The 23,300-nt window shown below is 31.5% G+C and overlaps 1 protein-coding gene across 3 annotated transcripts in view; it reads left to right on the forward strand.

Annotated features, from left to right (window-relative positions):
* Positions 1–23,090, forward strand: part of LOC148616664 (dipeptidyl peptidase 9-like) — a 28,382-nt gene extending 5,292 nt beyond the window's left edge. For 2 of the 3 annotated variants that reach the window (XM_088583865.1, XM_088583864.1), the window contains exons 2-21: positions 35–451; positions 937–1,095; positions 5,137–5,308; positions 6,379–6,603; positions 7,272–7,333; positions 7,754–7,798; positions 9,744–9,847; positions 10,652–10,829; positions 12,234–12,378; positions 13,559–13,629; positions 15,093–15,163; positions 16,588–16,669; positions 17,609–17,738; positions 18,421–18,598; positions 19,177–19,288; positions 19,627–19,729; positions 20,599–20,648; positions 21,502–21,644; positions 22,438–22,549; positions 22,914–23,090. In XM_088583865.1, the coding sequence (XP_088439991.1) occupies positions 125–451; positions 937–1,095; positions 5,137–5,308; positions 6,379–6,603; positions 7,272–7,333; positions 7,754–7,798; positions 9,744–9,847; positions 10,652–10,829; positions 12,234–12,378; positions 13,559–13,629; positions 15,093–15,163; positions 16,588–16,669; positions 17,609–17,738; positions 18,421–18,598; positions 19,177–19,288; positions 19,627–19,729; positions 20,599–20,648; positions 21,502–21,644; positions 22,438–22,549; positions 22,914–23,006 (2,562 nt within the window). In that variant the 5' untranslated portion in view covers positions 35–124 and the 3' untranslated portion in view covers positions 23,007–23,090. The remainder of the gene's footprint in view (positions 1–34; positions 452–936; positions 1,096–5,136; positions 5,309–6,378; positions 6,604–7,271; positions 7,334–7,753; positions 7,799–9,743; positions 9,848–10,651; positions 10,830–12,233; positions 12,379–13,558; positions 13,630–15,092; positions 15,164–16,587; positions 16,670–17,608; positions 17,739–18,420; positions 18,599–19,176; positions 19,289–19,626; positions 19,730–20,598; positions 20,649–21,501; positions 21,645–22,437; positions 22,550–22,913) is intronic. The other variant, XM_088583866.1, reaches the window with a different exon arrangement.
* The last annotated feature ends 210 nt before the right edge of the window (positions 23,091–23,300 follow it).

Here is a 23,300-nt window from a genome sequence, read left to right on the forward strand (position 1 = left end):
TCAAAAGAACCAACATTTTACTTTGTTATTGTAGGTACATGTACAGGACATTTTATATACATTATAGTCTAAAAAAGATGACATTTGAGTCTTGGATAAGTTGCATTTAACTCAACGAGTTGCTATGGCAACTGATCGAATCATGGAAACTTTAGATATGGCTGGAACCACACCTTCAAAGAGAAGAGAACCTACACCACCTAGGTCATGGGACAAGCTACGTCATGATATTAAACAAAAAAGAAAACTATTGGTAACACTTGCAAGTCGGGTCCCAAGTAACTTTACCTTTAGGACTGTAGAAACCCCATATGGGCCTCACACTAGACTGTATTTCCTTGGGATGCCACAGAATAGTAGGGAAAACACACTACTCTATGTAGATGTACCAAAAACCTCTTCAGATATTGTACCAGGGCTCCAATGGAAAACTCTCTTAGATTCTTTCCAGGTTGGTTTAATTAGAGTTCTCTATGTGGTCTATGTGCATTTACATAGTTAATAACTACAATTAAGCAAATGCAGACAGTAATTCAATACCCTTTCACAAATTTTCCTATTTATGAATATTAACTGGCATCTAGGTTAGATTTTTTTTAAACAGACCCCTATAATATGCCAAGATTAGTACCTGCTATATGGTAGCTTTAATGAGTGCTTTTAGCTGTGATCATATGGCTAATTTAATGTTCAAGCCTTTTGACTGGAAATTTGATCCGTCAAATACAAAAACTTTGTTTCATGAAATCTGTGGAAAACTCAGAAATTATGAATTGGTGAGAAACTTCAAATAGAAATTTAATCACCTTCACATGCTTTTTTATTCACTGACTTGGAATAGGAGAAACAAAAAACTATGTTTCTGTTACATTTTAGAAAGTCTACGAAAATACCAGATGTTAGTTATTTTTTTTGTAAAATTTTATGTCATTTTAGGCCTCACTACAGAATGGTCAGCTATCAAGAGAAGAGCAGTTACTGAGAGAGAGGAAGCGATTAGGGACTTATGGTATCACATCATATGACTTATCCAATGGAAAGTTTGTCTTCCCAGCATGCAACAGTCTATTCTATTGTACTGATGCTAATATTTTGGTAGGTATTTACTGTTCAAATGTATTTGTAAGAAATGAAATGCTGCTCACTTAAGAATCAAGCAGGGGTGATCAGTATAAAGGTCACATATTTTTAGCTCTTCTGGTCGAAAGACCATGTGAGCTATTGCCATTACTATGTGTCCATTGTCGTAGTCCATCGTCATCATCTGTTAACTTTTTCAAACATTTTCTACTCTGAAACTACTAGACAGAATGTAACCAAACTTTGCATGAATGTTCCTTAGGGTATTTGTAACAATCATTGTGTGGGAATTTATCTGGAAAAAAATTTGGCAGCCATTACTAAAAGTGGACCATAAAGGTCAAATTGTAGAATTTTAAAAATAATTCAATAGCAGTTGGGTTTAGCTGAAATCTGGCATGGGGGTAAAATTATGCAGCATGATGGGATGGGCCGATGCCAAAATTTTCAGAAAGATCCATTGACAGTGAATCAGTTATTGGTCATGAAATGGATTTTTTACTGAATTTTACATTTCCAACTTCTCCTCTGAAACAAAACTTAGCATGAATGTTCTGTAGAACATTTTTAACAATCTATGCATGGGGTTAAAATATCATAGCAAAATTTTGGCCTCCCCTATGACATTTTAACCTTTGCGACATTTCGACGTCCTACTGCAAGTTGAATTAAAAAAGGGGTTAAAATATCATAACCAGGGGGATTAAGATATGACAGTAGGGGGGATTTTATCACAGCAGGAGGGTTAAAACATTGCAGTAGTGGGTTAAAATATCATAACAGGAGGGTTAAGATATCACAGTAGGATGGTTGAAATATTGCAGCCGGGTGGGGGAGGGGTTAAAATATCATAATGGGTTAATTTATCGCAGTTGGGGGTTTAATTATCAAATCAGGGGAGTTAAAATATGGTAGCCAGTGGGTTATTACATTGCAATAAGGAGTTAATATATTGCAGCAGAGGGTTAAAGTATCATAACAGGGGTGTTAATTTGTCATAGCATGGGGGTCAATTTATTGCAGCAGGGGGATTAAAATATCATAAGCAGAGAGGTTAAAATATCACAGCAGGAGAATTAAAACTTTGTAGCAGGGGGTTAAAATATCACAACAAGGAGTTTGAAATATTTCAGCAGGGGGTTATTTATCACAACAAGGGGTAAAATATTGCACAAGGGGTCAATTTATTGCAGCAAGGGTGTTAAAATTTCACAAATTGCAGAATTTTACATTTCCAACTTTGAAAAGCTTCTCCTCTTAAACAACTGGATGGACTGAAACAAAACTTAGCTTAAATGTTTCGTAGAAATTCTTTAACAATCTATGTGTTTGGATCTTCGATTTTTCTAAAAACATGACCACCATTACTAAAAATAGACCATAGGGGAAATTGCAGATTCATGCAAATAACTCCAAAACGGTGGGGTTTAGCTAAAATCTGGCAGGTAGATCTTGAGACAGATGAATGAGTTATTGGTCCTGAAATTGTTTTTTTTTACATATTTTACATTTCCAACTTAGAAAATCTTCTCCTCTGAGACTACTAATAGGATGGACTATAACCAAACATTGTATTAATGTGTGTCAGGATATCCTTAATAATCTATGTGAGGAGATTTTTGATCTGTCAAAAAAGCATAGCCACTTTTACTAAAAATTAAGGATTTATGGAAATAACTTGAAAACCAATGGGTTTAGCCAAGTTTTCACAGGGTAAAATTAATCAGCATTGTGAGAAGAGCCTATGCCAAAATTTTCATGAAGATCTGCTGATTGATGTTCGGGATATTGCCAATATTGTCGAAAAAATGACTATGAGAGATTTATTTTGCAATGTGAAAACCTGGTGGATAACTAAGTAAGGTCAAGAGTCCAGCTTTAGAAAGCTAAAGAGACTATCTTTGACCATGTGAGTGATTTAGAGTCATTAGAGCCTGTAGTTATTTTTGATGTTTATTACAATTCTTTAAGCTACTGAAGTTCATTAAATGTTCCCGTCTTTCTTGTATACAGAATTAAAAATAATAAAGTGCACTGAAAATTTTAAGGGCGATAACTCTTATTTTTGCTGGAACATTTTAATAACATTAACTTTGATATCTTTTAGTAGACGATGTCATGTGAAAAAAAAATGCCTCTGATGTCTTGTGGTAGCTTACATGTATTTGTCTTAAAGGAGACCTGACACAAAAATATTTTTTTTTAATTTTTTGTTTAACTCCTTTGTTATACCTTACATATATATGTGTATGAGAAAAAAACACTCCTTAAAGTTTCTTAATTTATTGAAGATGAATTGATTTAAAACCACAGGTGACCTGTACTGTACAAATTTTAATTAGCCTTCTGGTCAGGTGACCATGTTATGTCATTGGTTCTCAGTTTTTAGATCAAGTGGTCGTAGTGCTTAGGGCTATCATTATCTTTGCATGATTTCTACAGCTGAGGTTGGAATTATAGAAAGTTCTGGTTTGCCAGCAAATCTTTACATTCAGTCGTACCAATTTCAACCACTTTCAGAAGAAAATGATTTGGTCAGAAATAAATTATTTTAAAAAGTAGAAAATTTCATTTCTGCTGGTTGAAGATTACTCCATACTAAGTATTTCATTATAAATGTCTATCATGTAAAATGGATACTGTATATATATTCACTTTCAAGTCTTTTCTGTAAAACTATTCAGATCTCAATCCACAATTAAAAAAAATGCATGATGTTCACAGTTTTTTTCCTAAGTATGGGACACAAGTGTACATGTATGTTTGTGCAAGTTTGATACAAACCAATTTTTTCCATTTCATTACTCTATAAAGTCTTTCACTTACAGTTCCTCACATTCTTCATCTTTTCTGCAAAAAATTCCATTTACTGTCCAATCCAAAAAAACTTGTCAGTACCAGAAAAATTTTCGTAAAAACATACCTACCATAGATAATGTGTATTGTGGAATAGTTTCAAGTTTGCAATATTTCATTTAAAATTCCATAAGATAAAAGAAATGCATTTATTTAAATTATATTCTATGTCCTGCAACTGTCTGTCAGTCTTGTGTCATAGATCGCCATACCAGGGAAAGATAAAAGGAACCACCCAGGCTATCTTGGGGTCATGATTAGGTCTACTAGGCCAGCTTATTAACATTTGCTAGTGACAAAGAAAGAATGATACACAGAGTGTCAGTATTTTAGTGGTACCTCCTGTTCAAAAGTCTGAGAAAAGTGTGTGCAAAATAGTTAGCTATTGCTGATTTATGAATGCCTTATGAATGTGAATAGCTGATAGAAAAAAGGAAGAAATTAAGTCCTCTTCTTTTCGTAAACACAATATCATACCTATATAGAGGTCGTTTGATCACCCTGAAGTATTTTTTTTTTCTGACACATATATCTAGTTTCAATGTATTAAAATGGAGATTGAGAACTAATGACATAGCACTTCCATATATGGTAATGGGTTACTTCAGGTTTTCATTTATGCAAATTAATAATGTCATCATAAAAGCGTTAATAAATCCTTGTAACTTACAGTGTAATTAAGCACAAACCTGGTGAAAAAACGTTTGTTACACTTGTAAATAATCTTAATAGGGATTTATTAATATAGATATTCATAAAAAGATAATTGTTGTGTCACGTCTCCTTTAAGTGCAAGAAGTTGTGGGTTTGATCCCTTGCCAGGTTAAGGTTAAATCAGAGACTTTAGAATTGGTAGTCATTACTTTTCTATTTAGCACACAGCATTTAGGATATAGAATGATGAATGCTTGGAGTCGAAATGTACCAAAGTGGGATAACATGCCTTCCTCCAGGCTGTTACTTCTATGTATTAGCTTAAAGATATGACTAATCCTATCAGGTTTACAAGATAATGCATTCTTTGTTATTGCAGATAAAATGTCCTATTTCTGTAAGATATTTTACTAAGAATATTAAAGGTTGGTCCATCCAAAGTTTGATGGCAATTAGATAATGGTTCATTCTCGAAATTGTAATACCTATTTAACTAATGATAGAATGTAATTTGTACATTTTGGTTAATTTTTGTTTTGTTCATAGTCAGAAGAAACAGTATTACCATCATTTATCAACACCAGTACAACAGGAGCTAGACTGGATCCTAAAATATGTCCTAAAAACTCTGATCTTGTGGCATTTGTCCATTGTAATGATATCTGGGTGACAAATGTAGTCACACAACAAGAATGTAGACTAACATTTGCTCATAAAGGTAAGAATGAATTCTAAAATGGACCTTAAAACTGCACATACATTGTAAAAGGCACTTTTCAAGAATAATTCTGCTTAGGTTTTATAGCAGTTTGGTTTGAAATGTAAAGTTTATTCTGTAATTTGAAAAGGGTTCATACTTAACTTATTTTCATCTTTGAAGGAGAGAAGGCTTTTTGATCTAGAAGTAACATTTATAATGAAAGCTTCAGTTAACCTTGTACCTGATTACCTAAAGAGCTTAGGTCCACACCATGCTACAGTCTTGGGATGTCATTAAACTCTGACCATTTACATTTTGAATTCTAGAAGACTTACATGTACATGTAAATAACACAAAAAGTGAAAGAAAGCACATTATTTACACTTTGATTACTACTTATTTTCCATGAAACCTTGGGAAAATGGAACAGCATCTTTTCCTCAGATCTTTTGAAGTATATTGTCACTATACATGCAAATAGAATTAAGTACCAGTCCATAGAAAATTCAGACACTGCCTATAGTAGAGGTGAATTATGGTGTAGGAAAACCCACCAAACAAACACGTTTTTTTTTTAGATCTTATGATTTTAACATTAGTCTTTTCTGTATTCAGATCTGTATTTTTGGGAAAACCATACATTCATCTCACACTATAATCAACTAAATCTAAGCAAATCAGGAAAGATAACTCCTGCGAAGTGACAATTTCATGTACAATCTTAATAAATTTTATCTTTAAAGTGCTATAATCAAATGACAAACTAAGATTGGTTATGTGGTAATTAACTATTTCTGAATACAAAATAAAACTGAATTCAGTGGCTTTTTGACATCCATGAATCACCTACTGTCTGATTTTTATAAAGACTTCTACTTAAAAAAACACTGAAATTATCTGTGCTTTGTGATTTGTAATTGGCAAAAATGATGATGCTAGCTAAATCACTTGTGATTAAGATATACATGTTGTTCTTATGTTCTTTTCCTTTGATGCCAATTTTAAATCTCACACTTAATTTTAACCTGAAGACGAATTGCTTAGAATGCTCATGAATAATCATGAATATTGTTTCATCCATTTCTCAGGTCTGAGCAGTTTGTCAGCTGATCCAATGACAGCTGGTGTTCCATCATTTGTGGTTCAGGAAGAATTTGACAGGTATACAGGCTATTGGTGGGAACCAGTTACAGAGCATTCCAATCATTACAGAATATTATACGAGGAGGTAGACGAATCTGAAGTGGAAATACTCAGCATCTTTTCACCGTCTGATGTGAAAGGTGTTGATGAATACAGATATCCCAGGGCAGGTAAACATGAAACAGATAATACGTAAATACCAATTATAAAAATATTGCAAATTTCAGTAAGCTGTACACATGCTTCAAGGAGTAATCTCTCATCAGCTGCAATGGGACCAAACACAAAAGGGAACTTCATCCAAAAATAAACTATGTACATGTACATGTATAAAAAGAAATCAAAATTTTTCAGCTCCAAAAGTTCAACAATGTGCATCAACTTATGTCAGTTCCAAGTGAATTCATGGACACAGTGTTTACTAAAATTCACTGGTTCAGCCATAAGTTGTATCTTCAAATGAGCCTGAATCGACTCCTTAGTACCCATTGGCATTAAAACATTATGTTTAAGTAAAATGTGATGCCATCATTCTTTTGTTTGTAGATAAGAAAAAAGTGTTTTCATTGTTTCCTGAATGACTTGTATATCTATTGGTTCTGGCCCTGGCAGAATATTTAAAATATTTAAAAATCACTTATGTCAACTTTTAAAGTATTTGCGATGTTGCAGTATACCCAGAGAATTAATTAAGAGTTACCATTGCAGTTGATCATTTTCTCAAATTTCAGTTTTTTTAAGTTTTGCGTTACTTGGTCATAGTATGTTTTTATAGGTTTGATTAATTCTCTTCAACATTGGTCAGCAGCAGAGGTTTAAACTTTTTTTATCCTTTCAGGCACAACAAATGCAAGAAGTTCTCTTAAACTGGTGGAATTTGTAATAGGAGAAGATGACCAGGTTAGATTACATATGTTTGCCTAAAATCTACTTGTACAAAATGTATGTGTCTGTGTACCAAACCATTTATACATTCTCTATGCATTGCCTACATAATACATGTACACAAAAATCTGTCTAATCTGAGACAAGAAATATGTGCTCTGTAAGACAAGACCAAGACAATGTAATTATTATTTTCAGGAGGGAAGAATGATACCAGATTACAGGTGTGGAAGTCTGTCCCTAAAAAACTTTTCTTCTTTTAGTGAAACCAAAATGATTTTAAATCTATATTAAAAAAAAATTTCTTCCCAAAGTCTGCTTCCTTGCCAATTATTGCTTGCCTTGTGCTTTGGTCAAGTTGCTACTGGAACAGACTACAACATGGTTTTTCTATATTGCTGAAGGCTTTGATCCAAATTATATGTTGTTTTTCAGGATGTCCGTTTACATAATTTTGACCAGAGTATTCCCATGACCTTGGTATTTGTGCATTGTCCAGTGTTAACTTTTTATTCCTAAGATTGTTATACCCCAATCAATACTGGGGTTATTCTGCATTCACCTTGTCTGATTTTAACAGTTTCTGTGCTCTATATTTATGAAATAGGTGATGATTTTTACACTAGTTAAAGAAATTTACAAGATTCAATATCAACAAGTATACATGTTTAATTCTGTAATTTAAAGCTTAATGTTTCGCTGTCCTTATGCTCTGTATTCAGTGTAAAAAAAAAATTTTTAAAAATGAATGATGTTCATCAAAGTTTCTTAGGTTTATACCTCATGTACTTGCTAAAATGATTCATATGTATGCTGGTACATAGCTTTGACCAGAATCAAACTTTGAATAAAACTATTGCCATCACTTGGCGTCTGTTGTCGTCGTCTGTCGTCGCCAACAATTTTTCAAAACTCTTCTCCTCTGAAACTACTTGACTAATTTGAACCAAACTTGGTATGAAATGTTCCTTGGGGTAACCTGCATAGATTTGGTGTGGGGATTTTTAATCCGTCAAAAAACATTGCCGCCGTTACTAAAAATAGAACATAGGGGTCAGACAGTAGTTTTTTGCATATATCTCCGAAACCATTAGGTTTAGCCAAATTCTGACTTTGGGGTAAAAAGTGTTCAGCATGATGATATCTATCTGTGGTCAAAATTTGGTGATAATCTGTTGACCCATGTTGGAGTTATTGCCCTTTTTGGATGTTTTTTGCTGTTTTTAATGTTATTATTGTTAGAAATCTTCTCCTAAGAAACTACTTTACAGAATTCAATGAAAGTTGGTATTTTTGTTATAAAGGGCATCTTTAACAAAATGACCATTTGGATATTTGATCTGTTGTAAAGCATGGCTGCTGTTACTAAAAATTGAATATTGGGGTCAGACAGCAGATTTTTGCATATATCTCCAAAACGGTTAGGTTTAACCAAAATCTGACGGGGTAAAATTATTCAGCATGAAGAAATCTATCTGTGGTCAAATTTTGGTGAAAATTTGTTGGCTCATGTTGGAGTTATTGCCCTTTTTGGACATTTTTTTCTGTTTATGATGTTATTATTTGAAAAAATCTTCTCCTCAGAAACTGCTCTACAGAATTCAATGAAATGAAAATGAATTCATTTTTGTTTTATAGGGTATCCTTAACGAAATGACAGATTTTTGATCGCTGAAAAAACATGGCTGCCATTTCTAAAAATAGAACAATGGGGTCAGATAGCAGATTTTTGCATACATCTCCAAATCTGTTAGTTTTAGCCAATAGCTTTCAATTGCTGAATTGATCCGTATATAAGGCTTACAAATGTGTCCAATGAATCAAATGGAGTTAAAATTGTCTGACAACTTCTTGTTAAAAATATTGCCCTTAAAAGGCAAAAATTTAACCAGGTGAGCAATTCAGGCACCTGGGAGCCTCTTGTTTGTTTAGCGTTGATAATGAGATTTTGCAATGAGTGGGGGATATCCTAAGTATGATATTGTAAGCAAAAAAATTTGTTCTTTCATTTTGCATGTACTTAATTTGATTTGTTTGTTAAATCTTTCAATAGTTTAATATGTACGTAGAAATTTCACCTCGCTTTTCAAAATATCTACATGAACCCAGTATATCAAAATTCATTTTTATCAAGACATTTACAAAATTTAATTTACGGATCCATGTACTAATTTAGTATTTAGGGGTACATGTATTCATTATGTAAATTGACTTTGTCGCTGGAAATTCCTTATAAGGATTTCCAAAATGTACAATTTTTTAAAGGCCACTTTGTAAGCTTTTGAATTTAACCAAACTTCAACTACTTGTATTACTAAAAGAACACATCATTCTACATGTAACTCAATCCTATGTCTTCTCTACATAATATGGAATATATGATGGTAAGTGTTATGTTTTTCAACACCAAGGTTATGTTTTTTAGATTCAAGATAACATAATAGAGAAACAGTTGTACGAGCCACTGTCAACATTTTTCCCTTGGATGGAGTATGTAGTCAGAGCAGGATGGACACCTGATTGTAAATAGTATGTACATTCATTTGTAGAAATGTAAATTTGTTGTATCTTAGATTTGAATTTTTCCCTTGGATGGAGTATGCAGTCAGAGCAGGATGGACAACTGATTGTAAATAGTACATATATTCATTTGTAGAGAAGTAAATTTGTCGTATCTTAGATTTGAATTTTTACCTTGGATGGAGTATGTAGTCAGAGCAGGATGGACAACTGATTGTAAATAGTATGTACATTCATTTGTAGAAAAGTAAATTTGTCTTATCTTAGAAGAATCTGAAACTTCACTTGATTTGCCGCAATAGCTTTCATGTTCTTCTTATTGTTGAGTGAGAAAAAATTAAAACTGCAAACTGGACATTTCAATAATCTATCAATTGTTTTCATTGTTTAAACCTTATATTTTCAAATCAGGTCATCAGCATCATATTATCACACTAAATGAATGTTATTAGCAATTCTGATGTATGTAGTATTGGCTGTGATATCACCTACAAAAAGTGAATGTGTTGACAGGAAGTAACACCAATATCATATTTAGTCCAGTCAAGGTTGATGCATTACCTTTTTAGTCATCAATTAGTCATTTTTGTATCAAGTGGTCATGCAGATTGATCCATGCATCAATTATGGTCAACAAGGAGCTTCCATAACAATGTGTTGTTTTTTATAAACTATCTTGTGTTGTATTGTTAATTGCACTTATACTAAAAAGTTTACTGAACAAACTCGAAAAGCACTACATTTTGTAAATCATAACTCCTGTTTTTTCCTTCTGATTTTGTTGTGATGATATATTTTTTTTTTTCATTTCAGTATATATGCACAGCTAATGAATCGCTCACAGATGCGTCTTTCATTAATTCTCATTCCTATGGAATGTTTTGTTCCTGTTGCCATGGATACAGATGTTGAAATGTCAGACTATGATTATAGTGGAAGTTATCCTCCAATACATGTTATATATGAAGATTTCTCTGGTGTTTGGATAAATGTAAGTTTTTAAGTAGCTGTCTTTGTAAGCATCATGCAAAATCTGAAAAATGTGATACACCCTAAAAAAGGCTACATATTTTTATTTTTGTAATTAAGTTGTTTTATGGGTCTATACTATGAAATGCATAATTATTCGTTCAAATCTGCCTGCTCTTAAAAGATAATCAACATTAAAAATCCAATATATTCTGTTGTATTTGAGTGTCACTTACAGAGTTATCTCCCTTACTTTCGAATTCTACAGTGCATTCTGTACAATTTTTATCTCCTATGAGCACAGGTTATATGAAAAACCAAGTGTTAATTTCTGTTAACTAAAGCATTTTAAACAAAATATCAAAAATAAAACTATGTAGGCTTTCCAACCATGTATCACATTTGGCATGATTCTTAGCTGGAATGCTACTTATTTACTCATCTACATCCCTCACTTCAACAAAAATGAGGTATGAACCACCTTATGATGTGCATGAAGCAAGACTATATCCTCTGGATGCTTCTGAAGGTCGATAGTCAAACTTAAGGTTTTTTGTATGTATTATAATTGCAAAAAAGAAAGGGATAACCACTTTTTTAAGTCACTCACAGTTTTAGCAAATGTTTGTCATTTTTGAAATACTGAAGCAAATTTCTACAGAACTACAGTTTACATTTCTTTATCAGTACAAGTAAGTAAATCAATCTCTTGATGATGATGAATAATTATCTTTTAAAAATCAAAATATCATTGAAACAGTGCTCTAGAATTTTAGAAATTTTTGCTTACTTGAGAATTAAGCCCTGAATGTGGTAGCCAGTAGTTAAAACGAGACAGTTATTACTTGTTATCTTTCTGTCCTATTACATATAAATACCAATCCATATTCAGACACTGCCAATGATGTAGATCTTACAAAGTGCAGAAAAACCCTGTAGTCCACAAACACCCTATTTTGTTGTAACTTTGTCCTTATTGAATAAAACTCTATAGTTTAAAGGAAACCCATATGTTCATCTTTCTCTAAAATCAACCGGATCAAGAACAAATCCACTTGTGCCAATTTCATAAACACAATAAAAACTAGAAATAATTGTGAGCACAGCTTACTTCTTGATACCTTTCGTTCCCCTCCAATAAACCCAAAAAAGTTATTCAGATGGAAAGGCAAAATAGGTGCTAAATGGTATCATGAGATAAAGAATGTGTAAAAGTTTCATCAAATTCCAATAAGCAGATTGAAACGAGATGTGGTTAAGAACTGGGAATGCAATCATGGGTGACAACATGATCAATATACTTCCTGCTTTTCAAGGGGGGAGGGGTAAAAAAAGTTAATCTTTCGGTCTTTTGACATGCATGGATCACCACCTTTGTGATGTCTGTAAAGACCAATTTAATTTATTCATCAGTTTTCTTTTTCAGGTTCATGATAACTTATACTTTCTTCCTTCTCAACATGGTTCTGACATAGTATTTATCTGGTCCAGTGAAAGTACAGGGTATAGACATCTGTATAAAGTTACGTCAAAGCTGAAAACCTGTGATAAAATATTTGATAATGAAGAAGGTATACTTGCCAAGTCACTCTGCATACAGAGTGTATAATTTGTATTTATCGTGAATAGAAAGTTTTTTTTTTATGTTGAAAAAATTGAAACAGTACCAGCTTTAGGAGATGAGATTGTAGGAAATGATGCAGGGTAAAAAAAATATCATAAAATAGCCCTGTGTGTTGTGTAATATAGTAGCCTTGTGTGTAGTATTTGCATAAATGCCTTTTCTCTAAATTGTAAGATTTTTTATTTTAAATAATTGGATCCATTTCCCACAACAATCTCCTCTGTATGCTAAATATACTAAATGCATTAGTAAAAGTAAAGTTATCACCTAAAATATGGGCATTTTTTTCTTTACATTTTCATGTCAAACAATTTTGTAGCTGAATGATTGTAGAGTTTACAGATGTGATAATGAAACTTAAAACTTATATGTGTACCTTAAGAAAGTGAAAAGTACACAACCAATGTGAAAATTTGAAAAAGAAATGAAATTTTATCATTTAATGAACGAGATTATTTTGACCTCTATTTTCTCTCTGTCGACTCTGATGGCAATATTAAGAAAGAAAACATGATGCATTCAGTTAATTGTAGCACAGTATTTATGTTTGTGAACCTTTTACATGTATTTTTTGGTCATTAAGACTATATTTCTACCTTAAATTATTTGCGAAAATGTAATCAAAACATTTTATCTATATACTAAGATAACAAGATTTTTTGGGTCCAAAGTAAGACTTTAAAATAATATTTCAAGGCCAAATCAATGATGTTCTTGTCCAGACATTAAAAAATGATTCATTTAAGATGCTATTATGTGGTTTATAATAAAACTTGTTACAAATTTATTGTCCATGTTTAAAATGTGAACATAGTCAATATTAGTCTTTATTTTTATATATTGCTGCTTGGATGTTAAACCCCAACAATCAGTCAATTAATCATTATTTTTATATATTATATATTTAACAAATTTATTTATGGTTGCTATTTTTGGAAGATTTTGTCACATTAAAAAAATTCTGTAATATGTTCATGTATTTTTGCTATTGGTGAACTATAAAAATCCTGACTTTAAGTGTAAAGAATGCATTTCACACTTATCTGTTTTCTGCCAAAATGATGAAAATAAGTACATTACAGTCATTTACTCAATTTTACATTCATCATTGTAAGATAATATTTTAGATGTGTTAGAAGCCAACATTGTAGAGAAGGTGCCATTGACATGTGGTGAATGGGAAGTTATCAGCAAACAGGTTGGTGACTGTAAACATATTAATTTTTGCTTCAGCTAATTTTCGCAGACACTGAAAAGTCAACATGTTCACAGGTATTAATTTTCGCAGTTTTTAAAGTTTTAGAAATAAAGTTTTTCAATAGTATCGGCAGTGTTTGATTTCTCTTTTAATCAGTTATTTCACCGTTAATATTTCAAAAAAAAATAATAAAAGCCTTTATTACGACATTAACAAATGGACAAGTCCACATACATAGTTTTCTATGGCCACTTAAATTTGAGAATGTATTCTTACGTAAATCTTAAAAGAACTCACTTAATTACTATGACCCTTACACAAAACAAAGTTTCTATTCAAAATTGTGGAAACCATGATTATAACTTGGTAATGTGAATGTATTTTCACGGGTACTAATTTTCACATTCTTTAGGCAACCGCAAAAATAGCTAAAATTAGTGTACCACGAAAATTAATACGCTCACAGTAGTACCTGAAACCAAGTAACAACTGAATAAATTTTCTTTTATGATGTGTATTGAAGGTGAATTACTAGGTTTTTTATTGCTATTTGGAAATCACAATGCCAGTAATTAAAATTCACATCATTGTTGATTGTTAATTAGATATATTGGGTGTTTCCTCAATGTCGATAAGTTGTAATTGTGTATTGGAAAAAGCTTATAGAATCTCAAGCTATGATTCTTGAATTTAATACTTATTTTAATATCTGGACCTTGATTTGTATAAGTTGTAATAAATTTGTTTATAAGGAAATGAATATCAACTTTTCAGTCATTATGTATTTTATCTGAATGTTTTATACTCACCTATTGAAAAAAAATAACAATTTATAGCCAAGCTTCAGCTTAATGAATGAATAAATTAATTTAAGATAAATACTGTAATCTGATTGGTTAAAATAATTTTCTTATATCTCAATGGATAAAAAAAATATTGACATGCCCTTATTCAGCTAAATTCAGAGCTACTTTTCTCATGTTTAAAGATAAAAATATGTTTTAAAATTAATTTATAAGAATTGGCTATGACAAAAATTTTTACGCAATAAACAATATGCACATGGAAAATTTATGTTATTTTTCAATAGACAATATTTTTATCCTAGCCAATTCTTAAATGAAATTCTTAACACAATTGCAAGGATTATGCTACAGCAACACAAACACATTTACATGTGCATAATGCCAGTTTTTGTTAAACTTAAGTAAATGACCCCTTATTTTTGACTGTTTTTTTTCCTCTCTTTGTAATTCACATGGTACTGCTTGCCTGTTTTGTTCCTTGAAAATCAGTGTACCTTTGCCTCTATTTCTTTTGGTTATTTATTGCAAAGTAGCTACATAGTCTCTGTCTCTTGTTTTCATGATAATGTTTGTTTCTCCAAATTGTCCTATTTTTGACACTGATATTTTTTTGCTGATGTTTTATAAAATTAATAACAATTTAATTTTTTTGTATAGATATGGGTTGATACAGAAAGAAACTTAGTGTATTTCATGGGACTAAAGGATTCAGTATTAGAAACACATTTGTAAGTGGCATTTAGTGAAAAATTTTAATCACAGTTAATAAAAGGCCTAATTCAGTGAAGACTTGGTAACCTATTGATGAATGGATTATTGATGGGTTTTAATTTTTGTAGTTTTCATGGTTTGTGGTCAAACACAAATTCATTCTCACTACCAAGTATAAAATTTTCATTTGAGAGTATAGAGGAGCTGATTTTCACAAGATATTTCATGGGACTAAAGGATTCAGTATTAGAAACACATTTGTAAGTGGCATTTAGTGAAAATTTTTAATCACAGTTAATAAAAGGCCTAATTCAGTGAAGACTTGGTAACCTATTGATGAATGGATTTTTGATGGGTTTTAATTTTTGTAGTTTTCATGGTTTGTGGTCAAACACAAATTCATTCTCACTACCAAGTATAAAATTTTCATTTGAGAGTATAGAGGAGCTGATTTTCACAAGATATTCCAGTTATCAAATATCAAATTGTATTAATATGGTAAAATATGATATACTGGTATACTGTGGTATCTACGCATAAAGGTATTTATTTTTATGTGAAACTTGTAACAAAATCTAAGCATGCACTTTAGTGTTTTCATGTACATGTATCTATTGTTCGTTTTTTAGCTCACCTGGCCAAAGGCCATGTGAGCTATTTCCATCGCTTGGTGTTTGTCGTCATCGTCATTAACAATTTTTCAAACTCTTCTCCTCTGAAACTACATGACCATTTGGAACCAAACTTGGTAAGAATGTTTCTTGGGGTATTCTGCATAGAACTGATGTGGGGATTTTCGATCCATTGAAAAACATGGTCGCCATTACTAAAAATAGAAAATAGGGATCAGACAGTAGTTTTTCACACTTATCTCCTAAACAGTTAGGTTTAGCCAAATTCTGACTAGGTAAAAGTTTTCATCATGATGAGATCTATCTGTGGTTTAATTTTCATTTTAATTTATTAAGCCATGTTGGAGTTATTGCCCTTTTTCAACATTTTTTGCTATTTTATAAGTTATTTCTTTCTCCTCTGAAACTACTTGACCAATTAGAACGAAACTTGGTATGAATGTTCCTTGGGGTATCCTGCATAGAACTGATCTGGGGATTTTTTATCTGTGGAAAACATGGCCACCGTTATAACTTAGGGGTCAGACAGTAGTTTTTCGCATATATATCCAAAACAGTTAGGTTAAGCCCAATTTTGTTTGGGTAAAAGTGTTCAGCATGATGAGATCTATCTGTGGTAAAATTTTCATTTTAATCTGTTCAGCCATGTTGGAGTTATTACCCTTTTTCAACGTTTTTTTTTTGTTTTTTTTCCTGGGAGCCTCTTGTTATTGCAATCAAACTGAGATAATTGTATTCAATTCATGACTTACTACTTGAGCTACTTGTATTTTAAACGAAAGTTGTATCACAAATTGTCCATTTTGTAGGTATTGTGTTTCCTTTGATAACCCAAAGGAAGTTGTGCGGTTAACTGAGGAAGGATTCTCACATACTATCACAATCAACTCAGTAAGTATCTACTTCAGTACAGCAAACAGTTTCACAAAAAAATTAAAGTGCAACCTGTTGTTACTCACAATCTGTTTTAAATTGATGTCTTTTGTAAAATTGACCTTTGACCTTATATTGTAATTAAGATGTATCATTGACATTGGTTTATGTTGCTGTTTTATTTAACATGTTTTCTCAATAATACAACTGTCTTATGATAGACATGGTTTTATTAAATAAATGGAAGTGTTTTATCAATTGTTCCCTGTGTAAAAAACTTCTCTAGTTCGTACTCGGAAATAAATTCTGTAATTTCACACTTGGACTTTTTCTCTCCGAAATGTCACATCAGGAATGTTTATCTGCCAATCACAAAATTAAAAAATTATGTTGAAAACAGCAATGAATTATGAAGAAAATTTATGTAATAAATAGAATATTTAATTGGTTATCATGAATAATTAAAATGTAATTACTCATGCCAAGAAGGCTTGAAGATAAAAATAACTTAGTTCTGCACACTGATAAAATTTAGGCATCCTCTTTTGTGATCATATTTTTGTTTTTTCACTCTTTCTATTTAATTATTATACAATACTGTTTATCAGTCTTTTTGACTATTTATTTATATGGATGATATTGTTTAAACTAGCTCATGACAGCAGTGTCTTTTAATCACAATTTTTTGTAGAATACATGACTAAAAATATACATCAAAATATGATTGAGGAGGGAGGGGAAGATTTTATTATACCTCCACTGTGATGGAACTTATTCATGTAGACTAACTGCTATCATCCATTTGTCTGTCTTCAACAAAATGACAAAATTGGTGTAGCATTATTTCGCAGATTTCATAAATCAGAAATATTTGATATTCGTTATATATATATATATATAAATTGATTTAATTTATCAGCAACTTTTTATCTTCAATATTTTATGTTAATCTTTCAGGATTGTACCTATTTTGTGACTGTATACAGTTCAGTCCAGCAGACCTCAATGAGTAAAGTGTTTAAACTTTGTTATGGAAGAAGGGGCATTGTGTATACAGAAACACTGGGTATACTCATGTCCTCTACAGGTAATTTACAGAAGGTCTTGTTTTACCACTGCTTAGAGAGTGGCAATATATTGGAATCACCTTGTCCATGAGTTCGTCATTCTGTTTGGCATTCTATCCATCCAAATTATTCTAAATTATCTGAACCTTCAATGGACGGATTGATTTCAAGTTTGTTATATGGTTTTATATAGAGAGGGCATAGCTTGCAAGTGACTTAGGTTGTTGTTTTAAATCTTCTTGTACGAGCGGGTGTATACCTAGCAGAACAAATGCAAATTCAAGTTTTTCAGTCTTATACTAGTAATTAAATCAGATTTTGTATTATATTACATTGTTTTTATAATACTTAATAAATCAATGTATCTATTTTTACACTTACTTTAGTTCACGATTTATGTTTAACTCCAACCAACATAAATCACTTATTTTTTGACTATTTAACCTTCATTTATGAAGATTTTGATGTTATATGTTAATGCAAGCATTTTATCTTTTTTCTTGTTTTGTTATTGTAAGTCACCAATTTCCTAACAAAGCTTTACACTGTTATTATATTGCCATTTTCAGAAATTCATTAATCGAGGGTCATAAACAATGCTCGGTATACCTACTTATTTCTTCCAATAAACTAGTTTTTGAGTTGTTTACCAGTATACATGTAGTTCCTGTATAAGGGAACCTAATGCGTTTTTTTTTCCAGCATGCCCAGAATATCAGCCACCAAAGTTGTTCAGTTTCGACAGTTCATGTGGATATAAACTACATGGCCTTTATTATGAACCCTATGGTTGTGAACCTGGAGAAAAGAGGCCTACAGTAGTTATGGTATATGGTGGGCCACAAGTTCAGCAAGTCACCAATGCATTTAAAGGAGTTAGGTGAGTTTACTCTCACACAGGACTAACAAACTGAAGAATATATCATAAACTTCAAAGATTCAAACTGCTTAGGCCTCATTAAGTTTTTTTTTTTTGTTCTAAGCCTCTCCCTTTTCCTTATTTCCCTTTTTATTGCCATGTTAATAAACATAAAATGACAAAGTGCCTCCATGGTCATTTCTTTTATGGCTATGAACAATGTAAAAAGTATCATTATCACTTATTTGCACAGTAGAATGGTAAAAAGTAATGCCATTCTTTTTTTTAATGACACAAGAACCAAGAAGTTAACTTTGAAGGGCCTTAACTGAAAAGTAATAACAGTATGGAGAGCTAATCAGTAGGTTCAGTCTTAAAAATTAATCATATAATTTTCTGTGTAATACAAATTCTTGTGTAACAAATACATGATTATAATGCACAATTAATTACTGTCCATGAAAATCTGCAGAGAAGCCTAGGTGTTTATTAAATTGAAAGAGGAAACATTTCCAAACAACAGACACCTTTGCAGGTGGAATATCCTAAATTTATTAATGAAAAAGACATTAAATGACATGTAAAAATTTTTATTGCAGGTTTTTAAGGCACCATACCTTGGCCACACATGGGTACACAGTAGTTGTGATTGATGGTCGAGGGTCATGCCACAGAGGATTGACGTTTGAAAGCTACATTAAGGATAAATTGGTAATATGTAAACCTGATGGTTGTTTAGTCAATCATATAGAAGTCATTTCTTTAGAGATGAAATAGCCTACAGCTTAGTAACAAACAACACTGCTGCAATGAAATCTAAGAGAGGCTACTGTTTCACATTAGATTTATAAGTTTCTTATTTACATGGCTCTGTGAAATAAAGTTTTTCTCAGGTATATATTTAATAGTTTTGGAAGAAAATGTATTGCATAGTGTAAACAAATGTATTTCCTGCTCACTTGTTTACTTAGGTATGGCAAAATTATCGCAATGAAATGTTTTTTCCAGTATTCAGCAATAAGTAAGAATAGAAATTGTTAACTTTGTAGGGTACAGTAGAATTAGAGGACCAGATAGAAGGCCTACGGTACCTAGCTTCCATTGTAGATTTTATAGACCTTGACAGAGTTGCCATACATGGCTGGTCATATGGTAAGTGTTATTGTTTTGTACATTCTCTATACTTGGTAAATTATTTAACTTTCTTTTTCCTTACTTATCAATTTTCATCTATTCAAATAACTAAGGTAACGTTTTCAAATTCTGTTTGCAGCAACAGCTTGGTGGATTGTACATTGTGTGTCTTCTAAGCCTACAATTCTTTAACACATTTTGACAGCAATTACAACATGTACAATTGCTTATTATTTTATCAAAAATATGATTTATAATTGGTATTGATAAATACCCTAATAATATTGCTCATGTGTGAACAAGTTCATGGCCTGATTTCATAAAGATTTTCTTCAACTAAAATTTCTTAAAATAAAAATGCTTTAAATTTAATATTTGATGAAATTTTATAGGATTTGAGGAAAATCTCAAATTGGGATTTTTTTTATGAAAGCCAAACCAGCTCACTTGTTTTCATTCATTGCATTTTCTGTACTGTTGATTACATATTGGTTATTTCCCATTTTCTGTTGATTTAAGTACTGTCTTTAATTTTTGACCAGGTTATGCAAAATAATTTTACCCACCATGTACCACTAAGTGGTTTATTAACAAGTGTAAACTGTCCCAAAGTAGGTTATGCCAGCATAACTTGTTCAAAAAAATTAAAAAGTCCTTTTAAAGTAATTTTTAAAAGTCAAATTTAAGATTTGTCACTTCATCAAAGCAGTATATATATTAAGTTTGAAATTATATTTCAGTTTTTAACTGCAGACTGAAATGATGTTAATGATGTCAAAGTACCAAGTTAGTTTATGGAAAATAACCTATCTCGTCCAGATGAGAAATAAACAACCAAATTAATTTATTATACTATAAGCCTACCCTGCGTTTATAATCTGTTTCAGGTGGCTACCTGTCATTGCTAGGATTAGCTAAACATTCAGATGTTTTCAAGGTAGGTATATACCAGTACAGTAAAACTTTCAAAACTGAATCCTGAAGGATCCAATCTGTCTAAACCAGATTTTTGAAGTTCCTTTATTTCAGTTTAAATGTATTTTGGATCTGTGAAAACCCAAATATGTGTCTAAACTGCACTGATTCTTAAGTCAAAAATAGGTTCAGTCCAGACAAGTTTCACTGTATACATTTATTCACTTTATACATGTACATGTATATACATAATAGTTAACACTTTCTGTAATTAATTCATGTCTTGTAAGGACACCTTATTGTATTCCTTATCAATATTTCTTTAGAGTTTTTATTATTTCTATGCATAATTAGGTTTATGTATTAAATTACATAAATATATTGTTGAATGATAGGTTGTTTAATTGACAATTTTTTTTTTCCATTGTTCTTACTGCCTGATATTTTCTACTCTGATACTAAGAAATATCAGCAATTTCTAATGACAACATCACAACAAATCAACCATGACATCTCAGATAAACGGAACTACTGTGAAGGTATTGTGTGTGTGCCAATTTTCATGGTTCAAGGAAAAATTGTCAGATTGTGGATTCTTGAATTTGTGGATTTGAAACTTGATCTAATAAAAAATGAAAATTTTCCTTTTTGTTGGAAACCAAATTTCATGGTTTACCAGACCCATGAAAACCATGAAAATTGATACCCCACGAACAATAATACTTTCACTGGACAGAAAGTCACATCGCATCCTATAGGCCCACTGTGATATTTTCTGTTCTGACTTCATTACAGTCGTTATTCTGTATATAGTAGTGCCCCTCTGATGAGCTGAAATATAAAATTGTTAAATATGCTGTATTGTTTTACAATAGGTTGCTATAGCGGGTGCCCCAGTAGTGAGCTGGAATCTCTATGATACTGGATATACAGAGAGATATATGAATACACCAGAAAACAATGAAGATAGTTACAGAGACAGTTCTATATTGACTTATGTTGATAGATTCCCTGATCTGTAAGTCTTATAATGATTGGAAGTTATCTTCTTTGATTATTTTTTATCAAGTTAAATTTACTTATTCAAGACGAAAAAAAAAAGATGCAGCAACAAAAAATATCTGGCAAAAAAAATGTGATTACAGGCAATTTTATGCCAATTTTCCAAAAAATTGCCGTAACTTAACAGTATCTTCTAATAGGGTGCAGATCTTGTCTGGGCCCTTATGGAGGTCACTGAAATGCTGTGCTTTTCTTACCATTCTAAACTGAAAGTTGATTTTTGTTAATGACAAATTGATGTACATAACTATCATTGATAATATCTCATCACTAAGTATTTTGTCATTTTGTCAATACAAAGGGGAATTTAAATTATAGAATTTACGACTTAACTTCATGTATTTTGCAGTTCAGTTTCATCAATATTTGTACTGGTTGTTTTATCTTGCTTCAGTAGAGAAAAAAAATGGAATTTTTGCTAAAAATGCATGTCCTGATGTAAACAAGGTGTTATCTGATTCATTGACTAAAATTACAGGATTATGTATCAAAATGGTTGAAAGATAGTAAACAAAAGGGAAATTAATTATGATTGTAAAAACTCTATTTAGTTTTTGTAGAGAATTACTTTATTACTTTTTACAGATTTTTTGTTATAATTCAACTTAAATGATTTCTTTCCTTTAGCCCTAGAACAAGTGCTTGACAAGATATTAAGGAAAGTCATTAGCTTTAAAAAAAACACAATGTTTAATTATTGCAGTAAGAATTTGATAAGTCATTCTAATCTATATGTATTTTATTATCAGAGAGAGCAGACTGTTGATTATACATGGTCTGATTGACGAGAATGTCCACTTCCACCACACCAGTACTTTAATCAGTGCTTTGGTCAAGGCTTGTAAACCATACCAACTTCAAGTAAGTATATCAAGGAGCAATCTCAAGATGATTAAAATACAAGTGACACAATGAGTCTATTGGTTTCTATTCTGACACAATTTTGTCCTTCATGAATATGGGGATGTAGGAGTACCTGTCTGTTATCTGTTACTTCTCATAAACCACTGAATTGGACTGAATAAAACTTTCACAGTAATGGCCGTGTAAAATTGTTTGGATTGACAATTTACTTGATAATCTCATAGTGCACATTCAGATACAAAATTGTGAAAGTTTTATTGAACAGCAAACATCTTTTCCCACAAAAAATAAATACCAAAATAAACATTTCTAAACATATGAACTCCTTGACTGACATGCTTTCTGTTTTTCACTATTTTAGGTTTACCCTAATGAGAGACATGGAATCAGAAACCATGAAGCCAGTGAACACTACAAAACAATGGTTCTTAGCTTCCTCCAAAATAATTTGTAGTTACCATGGTAACACATTATATGATTTTTTGTTGTGTAAGAGTTACAGATGTTTGAGTTTGCTAGGAATACATGTTTTTTTGTGTTAGAGAATTGTGAATTTAGAATAGGCCACTCCAAATTATTTACTTTTTGTATGATATGAACCTGTTAGTCCTTAAAAAAAAGGTTGATAATTTCAAAGAAAGTGTAACTTCACCTTTTCCTTATACATTTCCATTCCTTTTAAATGATCTACTTTTAAAATTAAAAGAGAACGAGCATAGCTAAATATTTGTTTATCAGATCTATAAAT

The sequence above is a fragment of the Perna viridis genome, chromosome 5 (assembly GCF_037379345.1).
Source record: "Perna viridis isolate PV_CMFRI_1.1 ecotype Kerala chromosome 5, ASM3737934v1, whole genome shotgun sequence".
Classification (NCBI taxonomy): domain Eukaryota; kingdom Metazoa; phylum Mollusca; class Bivalvia; order Mytilida; family Mytilidae; genus Perna; species Perna viridis.